A 24,634-nucleotide genomic window follows, 5' to 3' on the forward strand; every position below is an offset into this window, starting at 1 on the left:
CAGTCCAGGAGATGTGTACAAGGCCTCTACATGTTGATACAAGTGGAGCTCTACGCTGCCAGGTCCTTCACCTCATGGACAGGGAAGTCCTCTATGCGCAATGGTCGTAGCTTGAAGTCCTGCCATCATATAAACAGACAGCTCAAGTGGGCAATGGATGAGAAAGACGTACATTCATTACTGCCTCCGCCATCTGCTCATCCGTTCCTCCACTCGTCCTCATAAATTCTTGTACAGGAGCCAATGCTGCCACACGGCACAACTCTCTTAGATCACTGCCCGACATACCCACTGTCTCTCTGACTAGCTCTTGCATATCCAATGTTGGATCAAGAGGAGTATTCCTGAGCATCTGAGACTACAATAAGTAAATAGCATGCATATACGTGGGCATGTACGAACAAGTTCCAGGATTTTTTGTCTCTGAGAGGCATCTGGGAGCCCGACACCGAACCGCTTGGGCAATCGCCGATAGATTGCGGGGTCGATATCCTCGGGTCTATTGGTCGCTCCTAAGACTAGGACGCGAGTTTCATCGGATGACGTCAACCCATCCCAAAGGCTGATACAGGCATCAGCAAACGCATACAGATGCTCTCGCTTTGGGACTCACGTCATGAACTCTGCCTTCAACATTCCCATTGCCTCATGGTCTCCTCTAGCCCTATCCCGCAGGAAGGTATCGATTTCATCGATGAAAATGATGCTGGGCTGCATTTTCCTTGCAAGGCTGAAAAGTCCGTCCACAAGCTTGTTGCTCTCCCCGAACCACTTGTCCGTTATTACGGATGCAGTGATGTTGATGAACGTTGCACCGGATTCTTTGGCGAGCGCTTTTGCGAGCATCGTCTTCCCACAACCTGGTGGCCCATATAATAAGACGCCCTTAGGGGCACTGATCAAATTGGATGCAGAGCGGAAAAGATTGGGAAAGCGAAGGGGGTAAATGACGGTCTCGCGGAGCGATACGATAATCGGGTCGAGTCCACCAACATCTAGATAGGTGTAAATACGGATAGTCGAATAATTCGTATTTATGCGCACCTTCAAAACGTACGCTGATATCGTCCGGATGTACGACTTCTGCCGCTATTATAGCTAATAGTGCCCGTCAGCGAATGTGTAATGTCGACAAAATAACGCCGTACTCTCATGCTCTGTCAAATGCAGATCCTTCAGTCCAAGTCGCTTGAGCACCGCTGCAGACTTTGATTTTGCTCCTGAGCGCTCTTCTGACTTCGTCGGCTCCAGTCTGTTGAGGACATATCGGAGCATGTAGAAGAGCGCAACATTCCCTGCAGCAAGCAAGGTGACTACGAACGCATCAGTAAGGGCAGTACTTTACACCACAGTCGCAGACGACGTACCATCGAAGACCATAGCTGGTATCGTTCTGTTGACCATATTGATACAGAGGATGCAAAGTTAGAGATAAGATGCAGTAAAGGAGGATGAGATTGAAGAGAATCTGTCTGCGGTCGAACCCCAGTGAAGAGACCGCGTGTGCCGGAATCCGACACGTGGCTCGGCTGTTGATGGATCACGGCAACGTGGACCCTGGAGCGGCAGTCAGGCTACTTCTCAACCTCCATATGTCGGGTCAATTGAGAGAGGCTATAATACTGGCAGTCCTGGTTCCTGATCTCTTCGCTGTTCTAGTCTTGTTTGCATTTGTATCTGGTGTATATGCTGCTGGGTTAAAGTGCCGGTTACAGACGGATGACAAGAGGCGGGCCATCCTAAAAGAGCTGGGTATCCTTGGAGCGATTACCGACAAGACCTTTGTCGGACTCTTCCATCCTTACTGGTTAGCTCGAACTTCCTTGGATTATTGAGCTAAGTGCCAATATCACGTATAGCAATGCTGGAGGTGGAGGTGAACGCGTGCTTTGGGCGGCTGTCGAGCACTTTCAAAAGACGGCGCCGAACATCGTTTCCGTAGTCTACACCGGAGACACAGACGCGTCCAAAGAAGATATTGTCGACAAGGTCAAGGTTAGTGCTACGACGTCTATAGCTGGGCGTCGAAGCTTGATGATGAAGCAGGCGCGCTTTGGCATCTCATTGCGCTCAGACACCCTTCACCTGGCCTACCTAAAATCACGACATTTGGTAGAGGACAAGGCTTGGCCACGTTTCACTCTGCTTGGACAGTCGTTGGGATCCATGGTGCTCGGTTATGAAGCAATGAAACAACTAATACCAGACGTGTATATCGGTGCGTTAAGTAGCTTCCTGCATTGCGCATATATTGAGACTTACTCGCAGACACCATGGGCTATGCATTCACATTCCATGTCGTCAGGGCCATTGCACCTTCCAGCACTCCGATAGGAGCATATGTACACTATCCCACAATTAGTACGGACATGCTCAACCGCGTGCGTGATCGAAAGGCCGGACATACGAATACTGGAGGAGTAGCACGGAGCAGCCTACTCAGCTCAGGCAAGCTTCTGTATGATCTTCAACCGTGTATCAATCGATGTAGCTTATCGCTCATGCCATTCGACAGATACTATCATATATTTGCTTGGCTGTATTCCGCTTCCTTGAACAGAGCTGACGTACTGATGGCCAACTCAACATGGACCAAAAGCCACGTCGATTCACTCCTGAAGAGTAGTCAAAATACGCCATTCAGTTCAACACTTGTCAAAACCGCAAAGATCGTATACCCGCCCTGCGATACCCATGGTCTCGAAAATTTCCTGCTCGAAGGAAGACAGCGTGTGATAATGAGCCTGGCCCAGTTCAGGTATTTATCATCACCGCCCCGTGCCGTTCCACTGACGTGGCCCTAGACCGGAGAAAGAACACGCAACACAACTCTACGCCATGCGTGATTTACTGGAAATGAATCCCGAATACCGAAATGGAGCTAATGAAGTTAAGCTCGTGCTGCTGGGCAGCAGCCGTAACGACGAGGATGCAGCTCGGGTGGAATCGCTGCGTCAGCTCGCTAAGAAGCTCGGTGTCAATGTCGGACTTTCAATTCCGTTTTTTGAATTGCTCTGAAATCGCCCAGGAAAGTGTCGAATTTGTGGTCAACGCGCCATGGAAGGAGGTGCAAGGCTGGCTATCTCGCTCATCTATCGGGTTTAGCACCATGATCGATGAACATTTTGGCATAAATGTAGTCGAATTCTTGGTCCGTTCCTCTGCATTTGTGCGGTTCACTGCCTCACCCCTTGCCCAGGCGGCTGGCCTCATACCTGTTGTGCATGCATCGGCCGGTCCATTCCTCGATATCGTTGTACCATATCAAGGGCAGCCTACCGGTTTTCACGCGAAAGACGCGTCCGAATTCGCGCGAAAACTGGACGAGGCGCTTATGCTCAGCCCATCTTCCCAACTGTCCATGCGCAAACGAGGCAGAGCATTGGCAAGCGAGAAGTTCTCCACTGAGCAGTTTGTCAAGGGATGGGATGAGAGTTGGAGAGAGCTGGACGCATTACGGTCGAGGCGGAGGTAGTTATTCAAACAATATTATAATAGCCCGATACAGTAACCGACAGGTGAGCATTCGGACTGGAATGTCTCACTTGGTGTAATCAGTATGTTCCTCAAGATGCCCAGCTTCTAGTATACAGAACGAGTGGATTTGTCGGTCACATGCCCATGACAGCCGGCGATGCGGAACATCAAGAGTTGGCGACATGCATCTTGTGCTCTAGGTGTTCGAAATCTAGTGAGTGTCTTTGTGGTCGTCTGATGTATGGAAGCAAAGAAAGCACGTGATGTGGGCGTCAGGAAATCGACGCGTCGAATGCCGCGTCGAGGACAGTTAACAGCGAGCGAGCTCAGAGTATCTGTTCGACAACAGGATGCCCGGGCTACTCCTTCCCCAGCTGCCTGATATTCAAACTGCATTACCGCCCATATTCAGCCAATCTCAGCACAATACTGCGAATCATCGAAAGAATATCGTTGCACTGCACAAGATTCATCTCCAGTGTGCCGCGGTGACCCAGACCCTGCCCAACGGCAAAGGCATCAGGTTGACAGGGGAAAAAGCTTTCAATGATGCATTTTCTTCTATCGTGGACAAGATACTGGAGGTGAAGCGAGGTGTCCTGCAGGCGGACAGGGTGGTGAAATATGTTGCAAGTTTTGTGACATTCCTCTCGGAAAAAGGTATGCGGAGTGCCCGACCGGCACATGAGTTCAGCTTACATTCCGCCAGCCGCCGAGCAGGCAACGGACGGGGATGACGACGAAGACACACCAGCATCGCGACTGATTGCGTTCCTGCTGTCGCATCTCTTGAAAGGTTTCGAAGCAAAAGATAAATCAGTCCGGTACCGATGTGTCCAACTGGTTGCAATGATGATTTCCTCCCTAGGCGAACTAGAGTAAGGGAAGGTTTTCATGACGTAGATCGTATGTCTGACACGTGCATTCAGTGAGGACTTGTTCATGACACTACGTGAAGCTCTCCTCGAGCGTGCACATGACAAGGAGCCCGCCGTTCGCGTCCAAGCCGTCATTGCTTTGTCCAAAGTGATGGCCGGAGAAACAGAGGAGGATCTGGCGGATGGGGAGGAAAGCGTGCAAGAGATCTTATTGGGGGTGCTCAGACATGATCCATCTGCGTACGTTCTCCATCAATGAAGATAACCCAACTCTCATTAACTCACGTAGTGAGGTCCGAAGGGCTGCCCTCCTCAATACACCGCCTTCTCCAACCACGCTCAACGATATTTTGTCCAGAACACGAGACACTGACACTACTCTTCGCCGTCTTGCGTACACTGCAGCTCTGTCTGCTCTTCCAAATGCGAAGGTGATGTCTATTGCTCAAAGAGAGGAAGCCATCCGCAACGGCCTTGGGGATCGCGAGGAGAGCGTCCGTCGGGCAGCAGGCAAGATGGTTGCTGGGTGGGTGGAAAATCAGGACTTGCTTGAGGTGGGCTGAGAGTATTTTCTTGCCTCAACCTGATCTAACATTCTGTAGTTCCTGCGCATGCTGGACGTCGTGAGCAGCAGGGTTGCCGAAGATGCTCTACTGAGTGTCTTCGTCACCAGGCCAGAGCTTCTAGATGCCGCCCAACTTGATGGTGCGTTTGTCAATTTGAAGAACGGTATGTTTGACTGATGGCTATACAAAGAGGAATTCTGGTCGTCGATCGCCGCGGAAAAGGCTTTTCTCGCACGCGTCTTCGTTGATCACTGTATCTCAATTAAAGATACGGCGCGCCTGGAGTTATCTCTCCCCGTTGTTACTGCCCTCGCTTTCCGGATACAGAGTGCCTACAATAGGCTTCTGGACATCACACTGGGGGAGGAGTCGCTCATCGCGCAAGGAGCGGAGCTGGAAGCCAACCAAGAAGTGGCAAAGGACGAGGCAATATTCATGCTTGGAGAGCTGTGCAAACTGGCTGTCAACCTCGATTACGCAGACGAAATCGGCAGAAGAAAAATGTTCAGCCTTATTCGGGACATGCTCAGCCAACCGAGCTTACCGGAAGCGCTCATTCCAAGATGCATGGACATCATGAGCAAGCTGTCTGACAGTGAGCGTGACTTAATTCGAGTGGTGGTGGAGATTGTCGGTGATTTGAAGTATCCTGAAGATAATGACGTGTGTCACACATATTTGATTTCGCTCTTGGTCTGACCACTTCTAGGGTGACTTCTCTCGTGCTGGCAGCGAGGAGGCATCAGAAATCTCTCGTGGCTCTCGCCGTTCTCAAAACCGCTCACGTTCACGAGACCGGAAGAAAGTGCAAAAGACTGAGGAGGAGGAAGAGATTGAGAAAGAGCGAGCGGCATTCATCGACATGCGCTGTCTTGAGTTATGCATTGCCATGCTAGAACGGGTGAACTCTGTAAGCGCCCGGTCACTGTGCAGATACAGTTGCTGATCGCTTTTAGAATCTGCATGAGAACTCCGCGTTTCAAGGTTTACTACCTGAACTCATCATTCCTGCCGTCCGAAGCAAGGATTCCGCGTTGCGCGAACGAGGTCTCACCTGCATTGGACTTTGTTCGTTGATCGACAAGAATACGGCCAAAGAGTCATTTGGACTCTTTATGAACCAAGTTCAAACAGCTTCCGACGAAATGAAGTGCAAAGCACTGAAAGCCATCTTTGACATGCTCATGATTCACGGAACAGATTTCTTCATGGTTAATGGAGTGAGTGCTATCGTCATGCGTTTGATATCACGGTAACCGTGGATAGGAAAATCGCACAAATGACTTCTTGCTGCATGTGATGTCAGACGAGTTGCCGGATGTGCAAGCTGTCGCTTGTGAGGGTATCGCAAAGCTCATGCTTTCTGGGATGGTGACCGATGAAACGGTATGCTCTGCCTTAACACATCGATATCTCTGCTAATGCCATCATCAGATCCTCCAAAGCCTTGTGCTAATGTATCTCTCGCCCGAGACTGCCGAGAACCAAGCTCTGCGTCAATGCCTGAGCTACTTCTTCCCAGTATACTGCTATTCGGCGTCACAGAATCAGAAGAAGATGCAGCACATATTCGTTCCGGTAATGGAAGTCCTCACGCAGGTTCGCCAGGATCTGGAAGAAGATCAAGAGATGATCTCGCAGAGCCAAATTGGACTACAGCTTGTAGACTGGACTGAACCAGAGAAAGTGGTCCAGATCGATGGAATGAAGGCGGATGACTCCGTTCATGTGGACGTGGCGATCGATCTCCTCAAATATCTGCTGGATGCCAGCGACAAGGACGAACGGAAAGCCATCTGTCAGCTTTTGAACAAGTTGCACTTCCCCGAGCAGGTGGATGACGATAAGATCAGAAGCATCGGACTCTTAATTTGGGGTGTCAAGACAGTGAGTCATTGTACAACCCACCAATTGGCAGGTGCTGACCGACACTGTAGCGGAGGCCTTTGAAAGACACCACCTCAAGAAACGCGTTTGTTCGTTTCCAGAACGCCATGAACAAGAAGTACTCCGAGCAGCTCACAGGAATGGATGAAGCAGCATATCGAGAGCTGGCGTCCTTGAAGGAGCTGTTCGATGACGTCTTCTTATTGGTGCCAGATGAAGATGACGAAGAAGAGGCGACTCCCAGGCCGAAGGTGAAAACAGCTCCTCGGCAACGCGTGCGGAGTTCCTTGGCCTCTTCGGCAGAAAGTGACGAAGAGGATGCGGCGCCAGTCGATGATGACGAGGATGCGGATGAAGTAGATTCTATTTTGGGTGAAGACGATGAATAGCCTTGTTGTATTGTGTAATCTTAGCTTATATACCGCGTATTGTCCACTGTCAGTTCGAAGATATGACATGCAATGAACTACATCTTTTCGTGTTGTTAAATCTGGCCGCATCAAATGCTAGAAATGTTTTGCGACGAGTAGACACTTTGTGACATAACAATGTCATGTAGAACAATATGCTATCGCGCAGTTCTGGCGCGCGCAGGACACATAAGATCAAATACGCTATATTCAAAAGCAAAAAGAGCAACAAATATTGTGCGCCGGAGCGCATCCACTCTGGAAAGCGTGTCATCCTTGTGCAGGGGCCATGCTAATCTTCTCTGTATCGTTCCAATTTTTTCGTATGTCACCCCGAAGGGGACAATAAACGTAGTACACGGGCAGGGGTCTTGCACTGGGATTTGCGTTTGACGCGAGCGCCGTTGTGCACGGACGTGGGGATTGGTTAGGGCCGGCTTCGAATTTTGGTAAATAGATTTGATGGTGCTGAGCGTGCTTGGGAAACGGTTTGCAACTGAATTTCTTCAGTCAACTGGTATTATTTAACTTCATTTTTGGAAGAGTTTTACTGGAGTTCGGGCAATCATGACGCACCATCAGTGCTCTTTACAGATGCGTCCCCTCAGACCCAACAGCTTGAACTACCTGGCCTACTACAGGACGACAACCTCCTCACAGAAACGGCTAATCAATCACCTGAAGGTTATCAAGAGTATCCAGAACACAAAATTCATTATTCTTTCATTGCTTGACTCATTGTATACATTGACCCCTCAACCCATTGCCCTCGTGCCATCTTTATTCCGTCTACGTCCGAACATACACGTCTCTACATCTTAGACTTCAACTCCTCCGCAAGTGCCTTTAAGTCGTCCATGCTTGGCTGTGTGTTGTCATCAGGTTATTTCCGACGAGAACGATGGTGTGGGATACGCTACGCACCTTCTGCTGGGGCCAGCCGATGACAAGGCCCTCTTTGGCTGACGCTTCGGGCTTAGGGATAACATGGAAATGCACATGTCCGACTTCCTAAATGCATCATCAAATACGTTAGCTACTCATTCTGAGCAAATATCGCAAACAGTGCACACCTGGTGAGCAATCTTCCCGTTGTTCTGTTCACCTGGTGAGTGTTGGAGCTGGATGCTGTTTGGCAAGACGCACCTGGAGGAGGTTGTAGTTCTCACACCCGAGTGCAAGGGCGATCTTCTTCGCTATCAAGAGGATGTCCTGCAGGCTCTCATCCGGCAGTTCATGAAGCTTCTCCGCGTGTACTAGCGCTTGGCGTTTAGCTCCGAGTTCCGGTAGTTTTGGGAGATAGCAGGCTCACCCTTGGGAATCACAAGGGAATGACCTCGCGCAAGAGGGCCGATGTCGAGGAAGGAGTAGGTTGTCTCTGTCTCGATGAGTTTGAAGGAGGGGATCTCCCCTGTAGACTGTTAGCTTGTTGTATACGGGTGAATGCTGGAAGTACGCGCCTTTGATGATCCTGCAGAAAATGCAGCTGGAGGAAAATGAGCGTGCTTGTTAGAAGCAACTGCAAGTGTTGCGTACCTTGCGAGAGAAGTCATGTTGATTAGCGGTAATGTTGTAGTGGATTATGCTCCAAGTTGACTGCTAATGAAACGCGGGGTAACGAGCTCGATGACCGGAGTCACCGGAGCCGAGAGGAGCACCAACGCGTTTTCGACGATGAACGCGTCTCTCCACCATCAACAGCACAGCGATGTCCGGCCCATCTCCAACCTCACTCCAACGTGCTGAGGATGCAGCTGTCACCTTAGAAGGTGCTGGGCCACCCACTGTACCAGTGGCGGAGGTGGACGACCGCACTCCCCACTTGATGCGCATTGCTGCCCAGGGCAAGCTCAGGACATACGTTGCCTTCGCGCTCAAGTTCCTCCAAGTGCGTATCTACCCTTCCAAACCCTTGATGCCTCCTGATGGTACTGAAGGAGTCCCACAACCGGCCACTAGTGCTACATACCTTACCCCTCTCATCCAAACCTGCATCTGGGCCACCACCAGATGCTCAATTACCCACCATCGAACAACCAGTCCCTCCCTCCCATACCACATCATCCCAACATCCACTTGCGCCTTGTACTACCTGCATACCCCGCCTAATAGCCGTTGCCGAGATTATAAAACGCGAGTTTGTAGAACTTATGGCTACCAGCCCTCAACCCGAGAGGAGGGGATGGACATTGAAGCAATATAACGAGCTAGGATGTTTAGAGGATCTATCTACACAGACGGGTAGTGAAGAAGGGCGGGTTACGGCCAATGAGGATAGAGGTGGAGAACAAGGGCAGACAGGGCTGAGTCTTTTGGAGCTATTGGAGGGGAAGCACCAGTGAGTCCCTCTCTACACATGAGAGGGGTTTACAACCTGACACCCGACAGTTTGCAGATCAAGAGAACACCGTATATGAAGATCACGCTGACGAAAGTTCCCCTCCCATCCGATGCAGTGGGGAAAGCAACGTACGTCCCCTTCTACTTTCACCGGGCGATAGCTAACATCACGGGCAGATATCAAGAGCCCTTACCGAGCAAGAAGCGCTCCAAGTCTGCCAGAGCGAGGGAGAGGAAGAAACAGAAACGTGCGGCCGCTGCGCCAGAAACGAACAACGACCCATGAGATCTTTACGACTCATTCAATTCTTCGTTTGTCTCTGCCTTTGCCTTGCAACTAGCTACGACGCTTCCTATCCTCTTCAGCACCTCGGCCAACTTCAGGTCTCGCCAAAGAACTTGAGGATGAACGTCTACCCCGTATCGCATCAGCAAGTGCAGATGTCAGGAGGAAGCAAGCTCACCCCAGGAACGGTCAAGCTCTCGACCTCAGCTGCGAAGGCCTTGAATTGTTCCGAAGCCATGTGTCTAGGATGTTATTAGCAAACGGACTGATGCGGTAAGGGAGGGAATGTACATGTCAACGTCGCCCTGAGTGCTGTAGCTGTGATGATCAGATCTTGTCAGCCATAACGTCACATTACATTAACGACGCTACCAACTTCTCAATCACCTACAACATCATAAGCGCCTACCTCGACAAAAGGGGAAAGACGCACCGCGAAATGGTCCTCGTACCTCACCACGTCATACCTGTTGCACCCGGGCTCGTTATCCGAATGCGCATTAACCTGTACATTTTTGAGATGCTTGAGGATCGCCTCCGCCTGACCGGGCTTAGCCGTCATCTACCAGCTGACAGTGATCAGTAACAATCACGTGCACCACCAATCCGGCTCTTTGCTTAGATCCGGATTCCCACGCACCTGGGCGATGAGGTGGATAGAGGTGCCCTTGATCTCGCTGGGGTTGGAGGCCATCCTTAGTCGTCGATATTGTCAAACAAGAAAACGGTGTAAAGGATCGTATTGCTGGTCGTTGAAGACAGAGCTTCGCATGCTGGCTTTAGCCGGTAGGGTTAAGTATGTGTGGAGGATCGACGCCGGAGAACGCGGAGGTGAAGGGGGTAAACCCCTTGGCCTGGGAGTCTTCCATTCCCTTTCGGGGGAAGCGGATGCTTATGCGGACGATCTGCCGCGATAGGTGATCCTCGGTGAACAATAGATGTTGGGTAAGTATTAGCTTTCCCCTTTTCCATGTGTTCTGTGACTACGAGCGAATACCACCGCTTGGGCGTGGGGAAGGTTGGGCTACACCATGTACGAATTTGGGAAGGGCAAGATGGGGGTCACATTCTGCCAGACTATTACAGGTATAGTGTAGTTAGAGAGACAACAATTATGCGGATAGACAGGAGTCAGGAAGAGGGGAGAAAAAGATGGTAGATGGTTGATGTACATGTGCTATCGATCGACCATGAGACCACGGACATTCTGTAGTCATCGAAGGACTGTCCTCTGTCCTCTATGCATTGCGACCAGTCGTTACACACATCGGGTACCTCACTCACCACGCTCGCCCGCACACCCTGGGTGCCGGCGGAGGAGGGAAGGGGGAACGAACGGAACTGAACTAAACTGAATCGAACCGCTCAGCGCCTGGCAGCAGCGGCAGCGGCCTTCTCGGCCGCCTTCCTCTGCTTCTTCTCTTGTTTGATACGCTCCCGAAGCGCCTTGTTGTTGAGGGAATCTGGGCACTCGGGCATGAGGCAGTCCCATGTCTTCTCTGTGTGTCCTTGCCAGTTGGTGAAGAACTGGCACTCGTCGACCGGAGCAGTGAAGGAGCCGTGCATTTTTGGAGTGTGGGTGGCTTGGAATAGGATGCGAAGAAGAAGCGAAGTATTACGTCTGTAACCAGGATTGTCAGTGATCGTCCGAGACATCGGGGGCAAGGGCACGAACGGCTACGGGGACCGAGCGAATGCGGAGAGGGCGAGCGGGGAAGACAGATGCTGAAAACCGAAGAGGGAGAGGAGTTGACTGTTTCTCCCTCAACCGCGATCGGGTGTGGTTATATACCTCTGCTCTCGCAGCAGTACAATGGCCCGGCGTTGTTCCAAAATTGGTGCACGGGCATAAACAGTTGCTGACCATGCCCGCCGTCGCACGCACAAAGCCGTCGAATCGCAGAATCGAAGCATAACTGGACATTCAGGGTTACCTGAGACACGGAAAGAGGTATAGATAGCAGAGCACGGGAGAAGCAGAGAGTTCGGTGCACCATCTGAGTATCTGAGTATAGACCGAATAGTCCCTGCAATCACGGGGCAAGGCACAAAGCGGCATAGTGTGCGCCAGCAAGACCGCAACAGGCCCTTGCCAATGTTGAATGGCACTGACAGGACTAGAATGAACGCTGTGCCACCCGTTGCAGAGCTGGAGTTGGCCCGACGACCAAGTTGTTCGAGGAGAATTAAAAGACTGAGATACCAGGGAGCGACACATGTTGGACTTGATCGAGCTAGGGCGGGATGTGACCAGTATAGGCCAGCGATAACAATTTCCCTCTTCTGCCGAGTGCATTGTGCAGATCTTTCATTCAGGAGCCGCCAGATGCCGAGTACGAATATGTCGTCGTTAGAGGGAGAGAAAGCAAGATAATGGAGCTCCGCAAAGGGAGGAAGAACGGATAATGGCAGTTGGCGCGTGGGACGAGGCTGCTGTCCAAGGGAAGACGGGAAGGCCGAGGTGGACCGGGACAGTCGGCACGGGGTTAAGAAACTTGTTATGTCCGTATAATGGCCATTGTCGTATGAATAATTGATTAAGCCAGGAGAGGAAGACAGGTTATTGAAACACTAGAGTTTATTCATCTGATTGGGTAGTTTAGCGGATCGGTGGACAATGGCGCTGGCTCACGAGGTCGTCTGTGGGATGTACCGGGGACCATGCCGACGGTTCAAGGGAGAAGCACAGGGTAAATAGGGAGAAGCACCGTGCCATTGTCCATTGCTGGTTTCATAGCAATCAGGGCACGCATGACAACCAGTTGTAGCGGGAGGCCGTTGTCCCGAATCAACAACTGGTATTGTACCTCCTGTCTCGTGTTTACCCAAAGCAGTACGTCCACGTGGCTTATTCCAACCCAGGGCGGTTGTACGAGGCAATCCAGCTACAATGACCCTGAACGCACGCAACTTTCATTTCGCTCGTCCCATTCTTCATAGGCTGCGCTTTCGACAATCTCAATGGCAAAAGGTCGCAAGGGGCAGGACAGAATCTCGTCCTTCGAAAGTACGGACAACGCTCGGTAGCCGCTCAGTCCTGGGCTAGACAGCTCTGGGTCGTCCTGGACCCTTCTTGGTTGAGAGTGTACGAGGCTGACATGCGGCTGTAGGCAGATTGGGGATATGATCTGGGTTGCAGTCGAGGAGAAAGGGAGACTGCGAGGTATTAGACTCGCGGGCGGCGGGAATGGCTGACTTCTCCTTTCATGGGTGGCTGTTGGTGCTTCGGGGAATGAATTTCGAATGATCAGGGATATCATCCTACAGCCGACAAACATGTTCCTCGTAAATGATATTATTTCCTGAGTATAGACAACAATATATCCAGGACGTATGATATTGCGATGTGATCGACGCCGCTGATGGCGCCCCAAGGATATCATCCCACGGGCGCCGAAGATATTTGCCAACGATATTGTTTCTTGCAGCCTATAAACAATGTATCCAGGACGTATGATGTTGCGGCGATCATCACCGCTCATCGACTGATGGCGCCTCAGACATATCGATCGAGCGGTCGTCATCGCCGGGTTCAGCATGAATTGATATCGGTACAACACCACGTATTCATACAACATCCTTGCACGAGACTGAACGATATCACGCGCGGTATGGCACGATGTGACATCTATAGGCGGTGTCAGGGAATCACGTAGTGTTCCAAAGAAGAGTACGCACCCCAGCATCCCTCGCCCGCCCCAGCCTGTCCGAGGCTGTAAAATGAGAGTCTTGCGCTCTGCTCCTCTAAGGATCATTACTATCATGTTTCGCTGTTGAAAACACTGTGAGCACCCGTACGATCTCAGTAAAAGGGGAAATGCTTACGTCTTGATGTTGTTGAGTAGCACCGGCCAGAGGAGAAAGGTCTTGTTTCAGAGAGGGATGAGAGAGCGTGGATAGAAGGCCAAAAGAGAGCAGCAGATCGTCCTTCTGCAGCCCCTAAACAACAAGATCAGTTCAAAGCGCATATACATTGGTCAAGAGTGCGACTTACAGCTTCACTCGCGGGACTCTGGGGCATGATCGCGTCCACTCTAGCAAACGGCGCCTGCACGTCAGTACCGTTCATCTGCGGCGTGCTCTCTTTCGGAGCCGCAGCTCTGGCAGCTAATACAGGTTCCCACATCCCCTCCAAAGCACGCTTGATATCCTCCCTCACCTTCTCGACATCGTTCCTCAACTCGATAATCCTGACCCTCGCGGTGCGCACAGCGAACACATCGATGTCATCCCTGGGAAACCCGTCCGGCGTAAGCAGCGGAGTGTGCATCGTGGACCTATTCGCGCGCAGAGTAGTGAAATGCAGTTCCATCTCCGTTTCCAGAGCCTCTTGCTGCTTCACGAGCACGAGCGCATGTTGTCGTGCGCCTTCTGCGATCACGGATCCGCTGGAAGAACTTGCTTCTGCTTGGCGTGCAAGGGCAGGGGACGTCGGGGAGGGGAGTTCCATTCCCATACTCGTTTCTGGCTGTGATGTTGCTATCGCGGATGGATGTAGCTCGTCGCTGTCGTCGTCGCTGGCGAACAACGATGGAAACGACGTGCGCCGCTGTTTGTCGACTTCTTCGGTCGTCCGCTGACGCGTACGCGGAGATTACGCAATAATTTCCTTATCAGGAAAGGCTGAGACGGGTGCAATTAGAAGCTGAAATTGCTAAGCCTTTATTTAGTATGTGGCCATCTATGGGAATGGAAATTTTCTTATTTATACTGGATGACGGAGGCCGGGGTGCCGAAGCCGGGGTGGCCGTGTATGTGCTCACCCATCCTCAAGCAGATATAAATGGTCGCTGTTTTGCTGGGGATGGAAATGTAGGTCTGCGTACTCTTCGACCGTATTAATACGCTTTGCTGCAAACATGACAACTTGTTAAAAATCAACTGCTAGAAATTTGGTCTGCTTCACTCAAGACGCCTGAGGTCTTTACTTGCCCACTATATACTACATAACATGTCACGCACTGCAACCCACCTATTACGACTCCTGATCTTTGTACGTCTCCCTCCTGGTATTATGAAATTCAGGCTGACATCGCGCAGAGTATCCTCGTCGCCCTTTCCTATCGACTCTACAACGGCTATCACCTCCTCGTCCCCATCTATCCCCTTCCCATCTCCTACTTCCATTTCCCTGCATCCACCTCCCAGTCCACCTCCCAGCTCCCACTCAGCACCAGCACCACCGGCCAATGCCACAGGATTAACGCGCCTTCTGGTCAGCTGGCCTACTGCGAAGACCTGGAGGAATGGCACTCCCTCTCGGGTGACAGGCTCGGCCTGCTCGCGAGCTGCGACCCCAGCCGCAGGGGGTGGAATACAGTGATGGTACGTCCATTTCTCCGGTACTACCTCCGGGCCCGCACGGGCCCGCCAATGCGATGTGGCTATTTCACCCGATCAGAACTGACAGTGGGACCAGGGGCCGCTCCGTGATCCTAACCCGAGAGGTTCGGTGTGGCTTGTTGATCCTTCGACTGAAGAATCGGTGCAATTACCCCTTGTAGGCTATCCAGAAGGACACGATTTCCACCCTTTGGGCATCTCCGTACTTCCTTCCGCGCCAGGGGAACCGACCACACTCTTCGCCGTTAACCATGGGAGGCACAACTCCACTATCGAGGTATTCAGGCTCTCGTCCCCGTCCAGCGGCTCCCCGCAACTGGAATACGTTCGCACGCTCACTCATCGCCGCATTCTCTCCCCGAACGCGGTCGTCGCAATCAGCCCGAGCACAGTCCTGATGTCACAGGATCATACATTCACACGCCGCCTCCCTCCTCCTTTAGGGAACACGCTTCCTATGCTGGAATCTGTTCTCGCTCTCCCAGGAGGTAGTGTCGACGTTCTCCAATTCCAGCCTTCCTCCCCACAAGCCGCAGGAACATTCACGACGCCAACATTCACGAGCGCCGTCCCCCACTTCCCATTCGCGAACGGCCTAGCATACTCGCCGCTAACACAGACCCTCGCGGTTGCCTCATCCTCCAAGGCCGCAGTGTATATGTACGACCTCCCCCTGGCGAGTAGCGTGCTCCTCCTCCCGCTCCGACACAAATCCACCACCCCGGTCCCGTTCTCACCTGACAACCTCTCCTTCTCATCCTCCGGCACGCTCTACGCATCGGGTCACCCGAACTTCCCCGCTATTATCAGGCACGCCAAGAGCGCGAGCTCAAGGGCGGGCAGCTGGGTCGTCTCCATCTCCCAGGATGGGGAGACGAGAACGGTATTCCAGAGTGCTGGTGGGCCGGAGGAAGAAGCATGGAATGCGAGCACGACAGCTATCGCGGATGAAGAACATGGGAAGGTGTGGATCTCCGGCTTGTATGGGGAGGGTATCCTCGCCTGCGGCCCGGCATGATCAATTGTATTATCGTATCTTTTGACCGTCTTGACGATCTTGTCAATATTTGTGGCAATTCTTGTACAGTTTGATAGGTTGTTTTTGAGTCTTGGCACATAATTAGATACCCTATTCTTGCCTGAGAGGGGTTATTGAAGCCTATTTGCGTGTCGAGAATAGAAGAGTGAAGAAAAGGGAATTATTAATCCACCAATTCGGTAACTCTGTAAGCGCCCAAAGAAATACCTAATTGAACTTTAGAGCACACCATCGCTCTCACTCCTAACATACATCCAAAAGTCGTCTCTTCTGAGGTGATGTCGCCTTCGGGTTGGTGGACCCGCATGGTCTGCTTGCAAAGCACGACATCCGTCCCACTCATGCAATTGCTGATATCTCTAGTCATCGTCCACACCCTGCTTCCCTCACCTCTCTCTAGGCAGGAACGATGAGCTCAGAGACGGCGACACATTCAAAGCCTCACGCGCTACCGGAATGGCCGCCCCTGCTCTCACTTGCTTATCAACGGGAGCTCACAGACCTCGCAGCGGACTGGGCGATGTCGCATGGGCTTGTCTACCGGCCTCCTGCGAACCCGCCCTCCGAGCCTCACCCGTCGACATCCCGCGTCATACATGCCCCTTTCACGCTCTTCCCCTCTCCTCTCCCGCGCACACTGTACGAACTAGGCAGGAAGCTTCAGCCATTGTATAACGCTCTCTATGCGCGGGTCGCACTTGATGTGCCCTGGCTCGAGAAGACCATGGGCGCGGTGGCGAAGGTGGACGACTTCCAGCTGCAGCTGTGCAAGATATGGCGGCAGGTTAGGGAGGAGGGTATCACCCAGGTGCGTTGGGGTGCTTTGCGCTGCATGCGCTTTGCTGACGGGGATTGGCAAGCCTAGCCGATAGAACTCGGCCTGTGGAGATCGGACTACCTCGTTCATACCCTGCCTGATGGAGCTTTCACCCTCCGACAAGTGGAATTCAACTGCATCTCTTCCTCTCTCGGGGCATTAGCGTCAAGGACGAGCAAGATGCACCGGTACCTACAATCCGCGACGGGATACTATGGTGTACATCCGCTGCTCGACGCTCGTAATTTACCTGAGAACGGGGCTCTGCAGGGGCTGGCAGCAGGCATCGCTGAAGCGCACAAGGCATATGGTGTTCCTAAGTGCGTTTCATCCTTGTTTCTTGTTTGCGAAGGGTGACCCATCTCACCCTCCGATAGCGCGACCGTGCTCTTCCTTGTCCAATCCCACGAGCGGAACGCATTCGACCAACGGTGGCTAGAATACGACCTGCTTGAGAAGTACGGCGTGCGGGTTGAGCGTGTCACCTTTTCCGATCTGGTCGCATCTGCGAGTTTGTCGGAAAGCAAGCAGTTGCTCTACTCCTCCCCTCTCGCCTCTGAACCACTTGAGATCTCGGTCATGTACATGCGTGCTGGATACACACCGGACGATTATCCGGACGAGAAGGCGTGGGAGGTACGACTCCTAGTCGAACGGAGTAAGGCGATCAAGTGCCCTACTGTTGGTGCACAGCTCGCTGGTGCGAAGAAGGTGCAGCAGGCGTTGATGGAAGAGGGGGTCCTCGAGAGTTTCATGCTCGACTCTTCCCGGGGAGCAGAGAAGTTCACCGAGGCTGATCTTGCCCTCCTCCGAGCTTCGTTCGCACCTATGTATCCGCTCGATGCGACAACACTCCAGCAAACGATCGACCATGCCGACCATCTTGTGCTCAAGCCCCAGCGTGAGGGAGGGGGCAACAACGTCTACCGGTCTAATATCCCGTCGTTCTTGGAGAAGCTCCCTGTGGCGGAACGTGATGCTTGGGTAGTCATGGAGCTCATCGAGCCCCCGCCTTCGCGCAGTGTGCTGATCAAGGCTGGTACAAGTGAGCAGGGAGGGACAGAGGGCGACGTCATTTCTGAACTTGGGGTATACGGGGTCTGCTTGTACAGGAAGGATAGTGAAGGAACGTGTGTGATCGATGTTAACAGGGAGTGCGGGTATTTGGTGAGGACGAAAGGAAGGGAAAGCAATGAGGGTGGGGTTGCTGTCGGGTTTAGCTACTTAGATTCTTTGGTGCTGGTTGACTGAGGTGTATGGAGTGATATTAGAAATTAAAGTAAAGAAGTAAACAAGTGAACATTGATACGAGGAATTGGGAAATCCTTTGAATGGTAACCAATCTGTTCTTTATTCAAGCATCGACGAGGGGGTGCACTGGGAGACTATGACCCCTTTAGGTGCAGACTTTGAATGATGTCTCGTGGTCTAACAATAACTTCGGTCGCTGACTAAGCCAGGTTCTTGAGAAGCACGGCACGAGTGAAATGTATCGTCTGCCGTCGGCCTGATTAATAAGAGCTCAGCCAGTGGGTATTTAATCCAGTCGTCATGCAATGCTCCGTGCATAATACTTTAAGTGAAACGAGAGCAGAAACAAATTCCCTGGTAAACTTCGAGACTAAGCCCACGCTTCCTTCAGAGCGCGTTCGCCACCTGGCATCTCCCTCTTGGATATGGACGCGATCGGCACGCTACTGCAATGAGGTCTCATGCAATCGCTTAGTCTTACTACCACCATCTGCTGTTTGAATACCGTTTGGACGACGATACCTTGGATCAAACGCGTGAGACGAGCTTTGAACGCGTGAAGAACGAGCGGCATGGAGTCGACCAGCGGTCGCCCTCCATTGTTTGGGGATGCAACAGACGTCGACCGCTACAAAGCAGAGTTTGCGAATCTGACGACATCGCTGAGTAATCTATTCGATGGACTGTCGGCCAGAACTGCGGATGCGGGCGAAAGAGAGGCACAACTGCAACGAGAGTTAGCGTTGTGGCGAGACAGCTATATGCGAGCGGAAAAGGCGCGTTGACCATTCCTACATGGCTTTCACCGTACATACGCTTATATGAGTCTTCGTTCAGAAAAGCAGTGAATTGGAAATAGAGATAAGGGATCTCAAGCGTAAAGCAAGCTTCCAAAGTGCGGGTGAGCATCAGCGTTATGTGTCGCCGCTGCACCAAGTTGACTTTGTTGTTACAGCAGGAGCCGAGTTTGCAGTGGTACTTATTGATGGCGATGGTTTAATTGTGAGAATCTTAGATCAGCTCTGGGTAGACCACTTTGCTCATCGCTCTCAGTTTTCCGCGGCTCTATTGGCTCAAGGTGCTGAAGGTGGTCGACTGGCTGCTCAGTCACTACGAGACCGCGTCCGACAAGCACTCAACATGACTCAATCGTCTCATCCCGAAATTCTTTTGAACGTATACATGAACAGACAAGGTCTTGGAGGCATACTGGTTAAGGTATGTGTATCCTCAAACCGAACCAGTCGAATATATGCTTACCCCCTATCAAGAATGGAAAGACTACTTGGCCGACGTTTGAAAAATTCGTCGAAGGTTTCGTAACGGGCCACGAACTTAATGCGATCATTGATTGTGGGCGTGGAAAGGAGGCGACCGATGCTAAGGTCAGAGGTATGATTAGCGCATAATCTGCGTGGATTGAATCTGACGTATGTTACCAGCGAATTTGCGCCTATTTGCCGATGTATCAGCGTGCAAACTCATAGTACTCGGCGCCTCCCACGATAACGGTTACAGCTCAATCCTACATTCATTAACAGCAGAAAACAAGCTTGACAAGATCCTAATACTTAAAGGCTACGACGTGCTTGCGCAGGAGCTCAGAGCGTTCCAGAATCGTATCGTGGAGATTCCGGGACTGTTCATGTCCGACAAATTGCCGCCCTTCCATCCTGGGATGCTCAGTATTCCCACTTCCAAGCCGACACCCCCACCCCCACAAGATGAGCAGGATAGCCCGGATAAAGAAACCGCACATGACGACGTCGTCTTATACTCTACCCCTTCACAAATCGCTAGGAATATCTTACGGCCTCAGTCCTCGACACCTGTAGACCGAGTGTTATCGGCGACTGACGTGTCCTCCAAGGCACCTGAGGAATCTGCTACCAGCAGTAATAGTAGCGAAGAGGGATATGCTAAGGGAATCGGAGGGAGAAAGAAGAGAGTACCAGGGGTAGGTCCATGTCTAAGCGTGAGGAGGACGTAGGCTGATCAGATCCCAGAGCGTCTCAAAATTAAAACCTCGTCCCTGCCACGCCTATTATCTCCTTGGTCGACATTGCGATACCTCCTGTGAATGGGGTCATGATTATGGTTAGCCCGTCTTCGAGTCTCATGCATAGGTAGCGAATGTTTTACAGAATTGAGCCCGGAACAGATGCAAGAACTGCGAACTTTCGTTAAGAGGATGCCCTGCCCGTTCTGGCTCAAGGACAAATGCCTACATCCTGCGACGTGCATATACGGTACGTTCGGTGTGTCAAATCTAACGCAGTACGCTGAACCATTTTTAAGGGCATGAATGCCAGCTGGGCGATAACTGTCCCTTGTAAGTATTCTTCTGATCTGTGCTGTTCCCCTGCTCACACGTTTGCAGTGGACAGAACTGTCGTTTCATGAAGTGGCACAAAGAGAATCATCACTGACTCGCGTGAACTGCATCGAACGTGTTGGACGTCTTCCGATCGATCTTGGACGACTCATTCAGGCCATACGAACACCTGTAAATTTCACGCACTACATACTGTAACGCATTCATTCTTAAATCATCATCCGTACAAAGCATCATGGTCACATTGCAAAGCAGGAACGAGTCTGTAAACGGAAATCAGGTCCACACGAAGAACGAGATTTCGTGACCTGTAAGCGGTGTAAGCGATTCGAACAAACCAGATCACACGAGGAAGCGCTACCATTGGGATCGATGACTGTGAAGGCTCTGTGGGTCGGCTGGTCGTTGGGCGCATCCTTGAGAGTGACCTCGAGCCCGCTTTCCTTCTTCTGCAAGATCGACTTATACTTCTCGTCGACCGCCTCCTTGCCCTTCGCCTCATCGGTAATATCAAAGAAGAACTGCATCGAGGACGGCTTCGTCCCCTGGGCGATCCCGACCTCCTTCTCGGGGTGAGGATACCGACGCAGCATCAGCTGAGCACGAGAAGCACGAGCGTCCGGCCCGTCGAGGTAGACGTGCGCGAACTGGCCGGGGAAGTGCAGCGATTTGTTCGACTGGAAACCGAGGACGTCGCAGTACCATTGGACGGTCGCGTCGACGTCGTTGCAGGCGATATAGTTCACGAGAGTGGCCATGCTATGTTTTGGTGCAGTGATGAACGACTGGTGGTGGACAGAATCCAACGTTATGGTCTACGTTTTATACGTTCTTCGCCCCTAACGCGGCTGGAACCTCCCGCAGCGCGCAACAGTCACATCTTTTTTTTTGCCTGGGCTTGGCGCATTGTCTAAAGCTTGAAACAGTCACACTGAAATGCCTAATGTCTGATACTGCAATGTCTGGGGCAGGAACAGTAAGCACGAAGTGGAGGGAATGCTCTGCTCCTAAAATAGGCTGGGGGCTGGTCCAGACATGGGAAATGGGGACAGGGACGGAGAGGTGAATCCTCCCCATCTCCTACGCTCTGGTTCTTTTGGTGGGCAGGAGATGGATGACTCGCTGCTAAGGGCACAGGGAATACAACGAGAAGCCTGTTACCTTGCGGACGCGTGTTCTTTGTCTCCGCGCTTTTGTGGGGATCGACGAAAAGGTCCTCGAGTTGTACTAGAGCTTTGCACCAGCACCAGCGTTTCCTGCACTCGGCGTTCGTGCGATGACCACACCGAAAGCAGACATCGTCATTTCTATCAAACCGGAGCATATGGCAGACATCGTCGCTCGGACGAAAGATCACGAGTTTAGGAAGTACGTAATGCCCTCAACGGTGAAGCGCTGGTGGTGAGCTTTTTCCAAGCCTCCTGCTCTGCTAGGACTGACGAATGTCAGGTTTTACGTCTCCTCGCCTGACAAGACCCTGCGCTACGTGGCCGTTATGTCCCGTGCCAAGGGGGCAGGTGAGCTGACCACAGATGGGCTGGGCAACACCGCCTTCAACGCTGGTGAGATGGAAGGTCATTACGCGTATGAAGTTGAACAGCTGTATAAGCTCACTAATCCGTGGTCGTCTGCTCAGCTCCAGCAGACATTCGGGATCTCCCCACCGAGAAAGTACGTGTTCGTCAAGACCAAGTTGCGGGAGGCGTGTCCGCTGGATGAACAGACTCGTGTTTTCTGACGTGATGTCTGCGTTGTGGTAAGAGGAATGGGGTAATGATTGTATATTCCCAAGGCCCGATTGCGTCGGTCAGTCTGACCACTTTGGGGTAAGGTGACTTGACAGCCTTAGACAGATATTAGCCAATCGGAAGCAAGCACTGACGGTGGCTTTTGATGGCTCAAAATATGTGCACAGCCACTCCCTCCGCTTCTCTCGCAGCGCAGCCCTTTCCCCAGCCTATCTGTCCTCTTCCCTCCGACGTCGAACGCCCTCCACCGCCATACAACTCTGCTTTCTACCACCACTTATCTGCTGTCAGCGACCACTCTGTCGACAACTGTTGAAACTGGAGTTGGTGTTCAAGTGCAATCATGGCCGCCCTCCCGACAGGCACACCGAACGCTTCTACAGCCTCACTCACCCTCTACCCGCCCTCATCACCACAAGAAGAGTCCTTCACATTCGGCCCGGAAGACGGATATGATCTCGTATCACCGTCAGACCTCGAAGCACCGGAAGTGGAGCACAAGGAACGCGCTCCGCCCCCGCAACTACCGGCATGGCTTTGCGTACCGGCGATGTTGACGCCCAGCCTCTCCCTAGGCGCCCTCCTTCTCCCCCACACACTCGAATCATTCCCGATTCTCCTCGGCGCTGGACTGCTCCTGCTTGCGATTGTCATCGCTGCTGGTGTGCAGAGTATATGGCGCGGCGCGGGGAGATACGTGCGGAGGGATACCGTGGAGGAACGGGTGGCTGAAGCGGTGTGCGGGAGTGGACGTGGGATCAGGCGGGAGAAGTGGAAGAAGCTCGTCAGTGGACTCATCAGGATGGGCATGCTGTCGACTGGTCTGGGACTCTGTGTTGTCTATCTGCGATGTGAGCTGCTTTGCTGTGTTCTGGACTACGCTGATCGGTCCATAGCTGCCGTGCAATTGCTTGTACCACATATCTCACCGCATATCGATTCTTCGGCGGTCAGCCCTCTGCTGGGACTTGGATTCTCGTTTCTTGTATGTCCGACCACAGTAAACAATAGTCGTCGCTGACGATGACCTAGTTGATACCTTTTGTTTGCATCCAGCAACCACTGCGATACCTTCCGCTCCTTCACATCGCCGCGTACATCGCATTTCTCATCTGTTCCCTCGTCTCACTCTTCGGTTCGCGATCCGAGGGTGTAGCAGCTGCCTCGGCAGAGGTGCTCACTCCCACCTTCTCGACCATCTTCCATCAGCCGCGGGCAGCGCTCACGGTGAACACGTTCTTCCAATCGATCGGTACGTCGTCCCACTGTGCTAACCCAATCTGATATCTGACGTCTGATGCCCTCCAGCCACCCTCCTCATCCTACCTATCATGCTCGCACCCCCCTCCTTTCCCGCAGTAAGACCGATCATTCCCGCACTCTCGGCGTGCCTCGGCCCCGTCCTCCTTCTCCCACTAGTCCTCCTCCCCTCGACCTACCCAGCCCCCGCCTCCCTCCCCACCGTCCTCCTCTCCTCTCTCCTCCTCTTCCTCTCCTCGATCCGCGTTTCCCGCAGCGTGATTCGCCCCCGTTCTCCAGGGATAAAGCTCTCCGTCCTCCTCTGGGCGCTGGGCAGCGCGCTCACCTCTTTCCCCGAAGCGTGGGGCACAAGCGCCCTAGTGTGGGACTTCACCCTCTCCTCTCTCCTGTACTTCGGCTACGTCCTCCCCTCCCTCGTCCATCTCATACTCCACCATCTTCGCTCTCCGCTATCGATCCTATTCCCCACCAGTGCACCGCTGGATGGGGCACACGACGCGCTGTTGCTCAAGAAGGAAAGGAGCATGCAGCTGAAGAGGGAGACGAAGCGCGTCCTTCAGGATTTGTTGTTGTTTGGCGTGTTGTTACCTGGGGGGTTGACAGTTTGGGGCTGGTCGTTGGGCAGGTTTGTGAGGATTTGGTAGGCGCTTAGGGAGAGGGCGGGTGCCCGGGTGTACGATCATGCTGGAGGGTAATGATAAGTGTGGGTATTGACATTGGACACTGTTTAGGTTGTACGTAGACATCATTGGGTAGATTGGGTAGACGCCTGGACATTTTAATTAGATCACCCTTACTTCTTAGACGCTGTAAGGGCGGGTTTGGACTGCAGTGGATGGGAGATCCGGATTGGGCGATCTGAGGGAGACTCTAATACACAGCATGCAAGCGTGCATATGGTAGGATCGCCTATATCAGCTGCAGCCGCGGGTTCCACGTATTTCTTCTGGCCGCAACGGATAGGATCAAGCTGACCGAATGTGGTGGAAAGGGGGAA

At 52.4% G+C, this 24,634-nt stretch overlaps 15 protein-coding genes across 15 annotated transcripts; 8 read left to right on the top strand and 7 right to left on the bottom strand.

Moving 5' to 3' along the window:
* Positions 1-50: 50 nt before the first annotated feature.
* DACRYDRAFT_50092 (AAA-domain-containing protein) lies at positions 51-1,275 on the bottom strand (the record flags this gene model as incomplete). Its single annotated transcript, XM_040774966.1, has 6 exons — positions 51-119; positions 173-352; positions 403-562; positions 614-995; positions 1,045-1,098; positions 1,149-1,275. 6 exons carry the CDS (start codon positions 1,273-1,275, stop codon positions 51-53), a joined length of 972 nt encoding a protein of 323 aa, XP_040629958.1.
* Positions 1,276-1,592: 317 nt separating this feature from the next.
* On the top strand, positions 1,593-3,475 carry DACRYDRAFT_106243 (mannosyltransferase; the record flags this gene model as incomplete). The annotated part of the gene is made up of 8 exons (XM_040768231.1): positions 1,593-1,807; positions 1,860-1,995; positions 2,047-2,218; positions 2,269-2,458; positions 2,516-2,758; positions 2,805-2,982; positions 3,029-3,151; positions 3,200-3,475. 8 exons carry the CDS (start codon positions 1,593-1,595, stop codon positions 3,473-3,475), a joined length of 1,533 nt encoding a protein of 510 aa, XP_040629959.1.
* A 348-nt stretch (positions 3,476-3,823) lies between these two features.
* On the top strand, positions 3,824-7,197 carry DACRYDRAFT_77920 (ARM repeat-containing protein; the record flags this gene model as incomplete). Its single annotated transcript, XM_040776296.1, has 11 exons — positions 3,824-4,137; positions 4,187-4,355; positions 4,407-4,595; positions 4,645-4,909; positions 4,958-5,060; positions 5,112-5,584; positions 5,631-5,831; positions 5,878-6,141; positions 6,188-6,307; positions 6,356-6,808; positions 6,859-7,197. The coding sequence occupies exons 1-11, from the start codon at positions 3,828-3,830 to the stop codon at positions 7,195-7,197; spliced, it is 2,886 nt and encodes a 961-aa protein (XP_040629960.1). The 5' UTR covers positions 3,824-3,827.
* A 179-nt stretch (positions 7,198-7,376) lies between these two features.
* Positions 7,377-7,565, bottom strand: DACRYDRAFT_50014 (uncharacterized protein; the record flags this gene model as incomplete). Its single annotated transcript, XM_040774959.1, has 1 exon — positions 7,377-7,565. A coding segment is annotated over one exon (189 nt), but the record flags the coding sequence as incomplete, so codon positions are not given.
* Positions 7,566-7,942: 377 nt separating this feature from the next.
* DACRYDRAFT_77922 (HIT-like protein) lies at positions 7,943-8,777 on the bottom strand. The gene is made up of 7 exons (XM_040776297.1): positions 8,755-8,777; positions 8,679-8,704; positions 8,531-8,629; positions 8,365-8,474; positions 8,292-8,315; positions 8,143-8,229; positions 7,943-8,083 (listed from the first exon to the last, which is right to left on the bottom strand). The coding sequence occupies exons 1-7, from the start codon at positions 8,769-8,771 to the stop codon at positions 8,030-8,032; spliced, it is 417 nt and encodes a 138-aa protein (XP_040629962.1). The 5' UTR covers positions 8,772-8,777; the 3' UTR covers positions 7,943-8,029.
* A 149-nt stretch (positions 8,778-8,926) lies between these two features.
* Positions 8,927-9,844, top strand: DACRYDRAFT_106246 (uncharacterized protein; the record flags this gene model as incomplete). The annotated part of the gene is made up of 4 exons (XM_040768232.1): positions 8,927-9,106; positions 9,156-9,556; positions 9,607-9,687; positions 9,736-9,844. The coding sequence occupies 4 exons, from the start codon at positions 8,927-8,929 to the stop codon at positions 9,842-9,844; spliced, it is 771 nt and encodes a 256-aa protein (XP_040629963.1).
* Positions 9,835-10,597, bottom strand: DACRYDRAFT_21402 (uncharacterized protein). The gene is made up of 6 exons (XM_040772378.1): positions 10,485-10,597; positions 10,278-10,406; positions 10,221-10,231; positions 10,136-10,162; positions 10,023-10,086; positions 9,835-9,971 (listed from the first exon to the last, which is right to left on the bottom strand). Exons 1-6 carry the CDS (start codon positions 10,536-10,538, stop codon positions 9,939-9,941), a joined length of 318 nt encoding a protein of 105 aa, XP_040629964.1. The 5' UTR covers positions 10,539-10,597; the 3' UTR covers positions 9,835-9,938.
* A 305-nt stretch (positions 10,598-10,902) lies between these two features.
* On the bottom strand, positions 10,903-11,875 carry DACRYDRAFT_21403 (uncharacterized protein). Its single transcript, XM_040772379.1, has 2 exons — positions 11,520-11,875; positions 10,903-11,465 (listed from the first exon to the last, which is right to left on the bottom strand). The coding sequence occupies exon 2, from the start codon at positions 11,408-11,410 to the stop codon at positions 11,210-11,212; it is 201 nt and encodes a 66-aa protein (XP_040629965.1). The 5' UTR covers positions 11,411-11,465; positions 11,520-11,875; the 3' UTR covers positions 10,903-11,209.
* Positions 11,876-13,250: 1,375 nt separating this feature from the next.
* Positions 13,251-14,294, bottom strand: DACRYDRAFT_77926 (uncharacterized protein; the record flags this gene model as incomplete). Its single annotated transcript, XM_040776298.1, has 4 exons — positions 13,251-13,472; positions 13,523-13,614; positions 13,670-13,783; positions 13,839-14,294. 4 exons carry the CDS (start codon positions 14,292-14,294, stop codon positions 13,445-13,447), a joined length of 690 nt encoding a protein of 229 aa, XP_040629966.1. The 3' UTR covers positions 13,251-13,444.
* Positions 14,295-14,795: 501 nt separating this feature from the next.
* DACRYDRAFT_115336 (calcium-dependent phosphotriesterase) lies at positions 14,796-16,328 on the top strand (the record flags this gene model as incomplete). The annotated part of the gene is made up of 3 exons (XM_040769982.1): positions 14,796-14,837; positions 14,885-15,169; positions 15,264-16,328. The coding sequence occupies 3 exons, from the start codon at positions 14,796-14,798 to the stop codon at positions 16,203-16,205; spliced, it is 1,269 nt and encodes a 422-aa protein (XP_040629967.1). The 3' UTR covers positions 16,206-16,328.
* Positions 16,329-16,635: 307 nt separating this feature from the next.
* DACRYDRAFT_49971 (glutathione synthase) lies at positions 16,636-18,294 on the top strand (the record flags this gene model as incomplete). Its single annotated transcript, XM_040774953.1, has 3 exons — positions 16,636-17,038; positions 17,099-17,363; positions 17,421-18,294. 3 exons carry the CDS (start codon positions 16,636-16,638, stop codon positions 18,292-18,294), a joined length of 1,542 nt encoding a protein of 513 aa, XP_040629968.1.
* A 385-nt stretch (positions 18,295-18,679) lies between these two features.
* DACRYDRAFT_21405 (uncharacterized protein) lies at positions 18,680-20,031 on the top strand (the record flags this gene model as incomplete). Its single annotated transcript, XM_040772380.1, has 6 exons — positions 18,680-19,070; positions 19,132-19,195; positions 19,250-19,296; positions 19,349-19,512; positions 19,566-19,686; positions 19,737-20,031. Coding segments are annotated over exons 4-6 (494 nt in total), but the record flags the coding sequence as incomplete, so codon positions are not given.
* Positions 20,032-20,905: 874 nt separating this feature from the next.
* On the bottom strand, positions 20,906-21,399 carry DACRYDRAFT_115338 (uncharacterized protein; the record flags this gene model as incomplete). Its single annotated transcript, XM_040769983.1, has 2 exons — positions 20,991-21,399; positions 20,906-20,937 (listed from the first exon to the last, which is right to left on the bottom strand). The coding sequence occupies exons 1-2, from the start codon at positions 21,385-21,387 to the stop codon at positions 20,906-20,908; spliced, it is 429 nt and encodes a 142-aa protein (XP_040629970.1). The 5' UTR covers positions 21,388-21,399.
* Positions 21,400-21,905: 506 nt separating this feature from the next.
* On the top strand, positions 21,906-22,367 carry DACRYDRAFT_106252 (uncharacterized protein; the record flags this gene model as incomplete). The annotated part of the gene is made up of 2 exons (XM_040768233.1): positions 21,906-22,030; positions 22,079-22,367. 2 exons carry the CDS (start codon positions 21,906-21,908, stop codon positions 22,365-22,367), a joined length of 414 nt encoding a protein of 137 aa, XP_040629971.1.
* A 353-nt stretch (positions 22,368-22,720) lies between these two features.
* On the top strand, positions 22,721-24,281 carry DACRYDRAFT_106253 (uncharacterized protein; the record flags this gene model as incomplete). The annotated part of the gene is made up of 4 exons (XM_040768234.1): positions 22,721-23,228; positions 23,274-23,362; positions 23,410-23,629; positions 23,686-24,281. The coding sequence occupies 4 exons, from the start codon at positions 22,721-22,723 to the stop codon at positions 24,279-24,281; spliced, it is 1,413 nt and encodes a 470-aa protein (XP_040629972.1).
* Between the last annotated feature and the right edge of the window lie 353 nt (positions 24,282-24,634).

The sequence above is a fragment of the Dacryopinax primogenitus genome (assembly GCF_000292625.1).
Source record: "Dacryopinax primogenitus strain DJM-731 SS1 chromosome Unknown DACRYscaffold_6, whole genome shotgun sequence".
Classification (NCBI taxonomy): domain Eukaryota; kingdom Fungi; phylum Basidiomycota; class Dacrymycetes; order Dacrymycetales; family Dacrymycetaceae; genus Dacryopinax; species Dacryopinax primogenitus.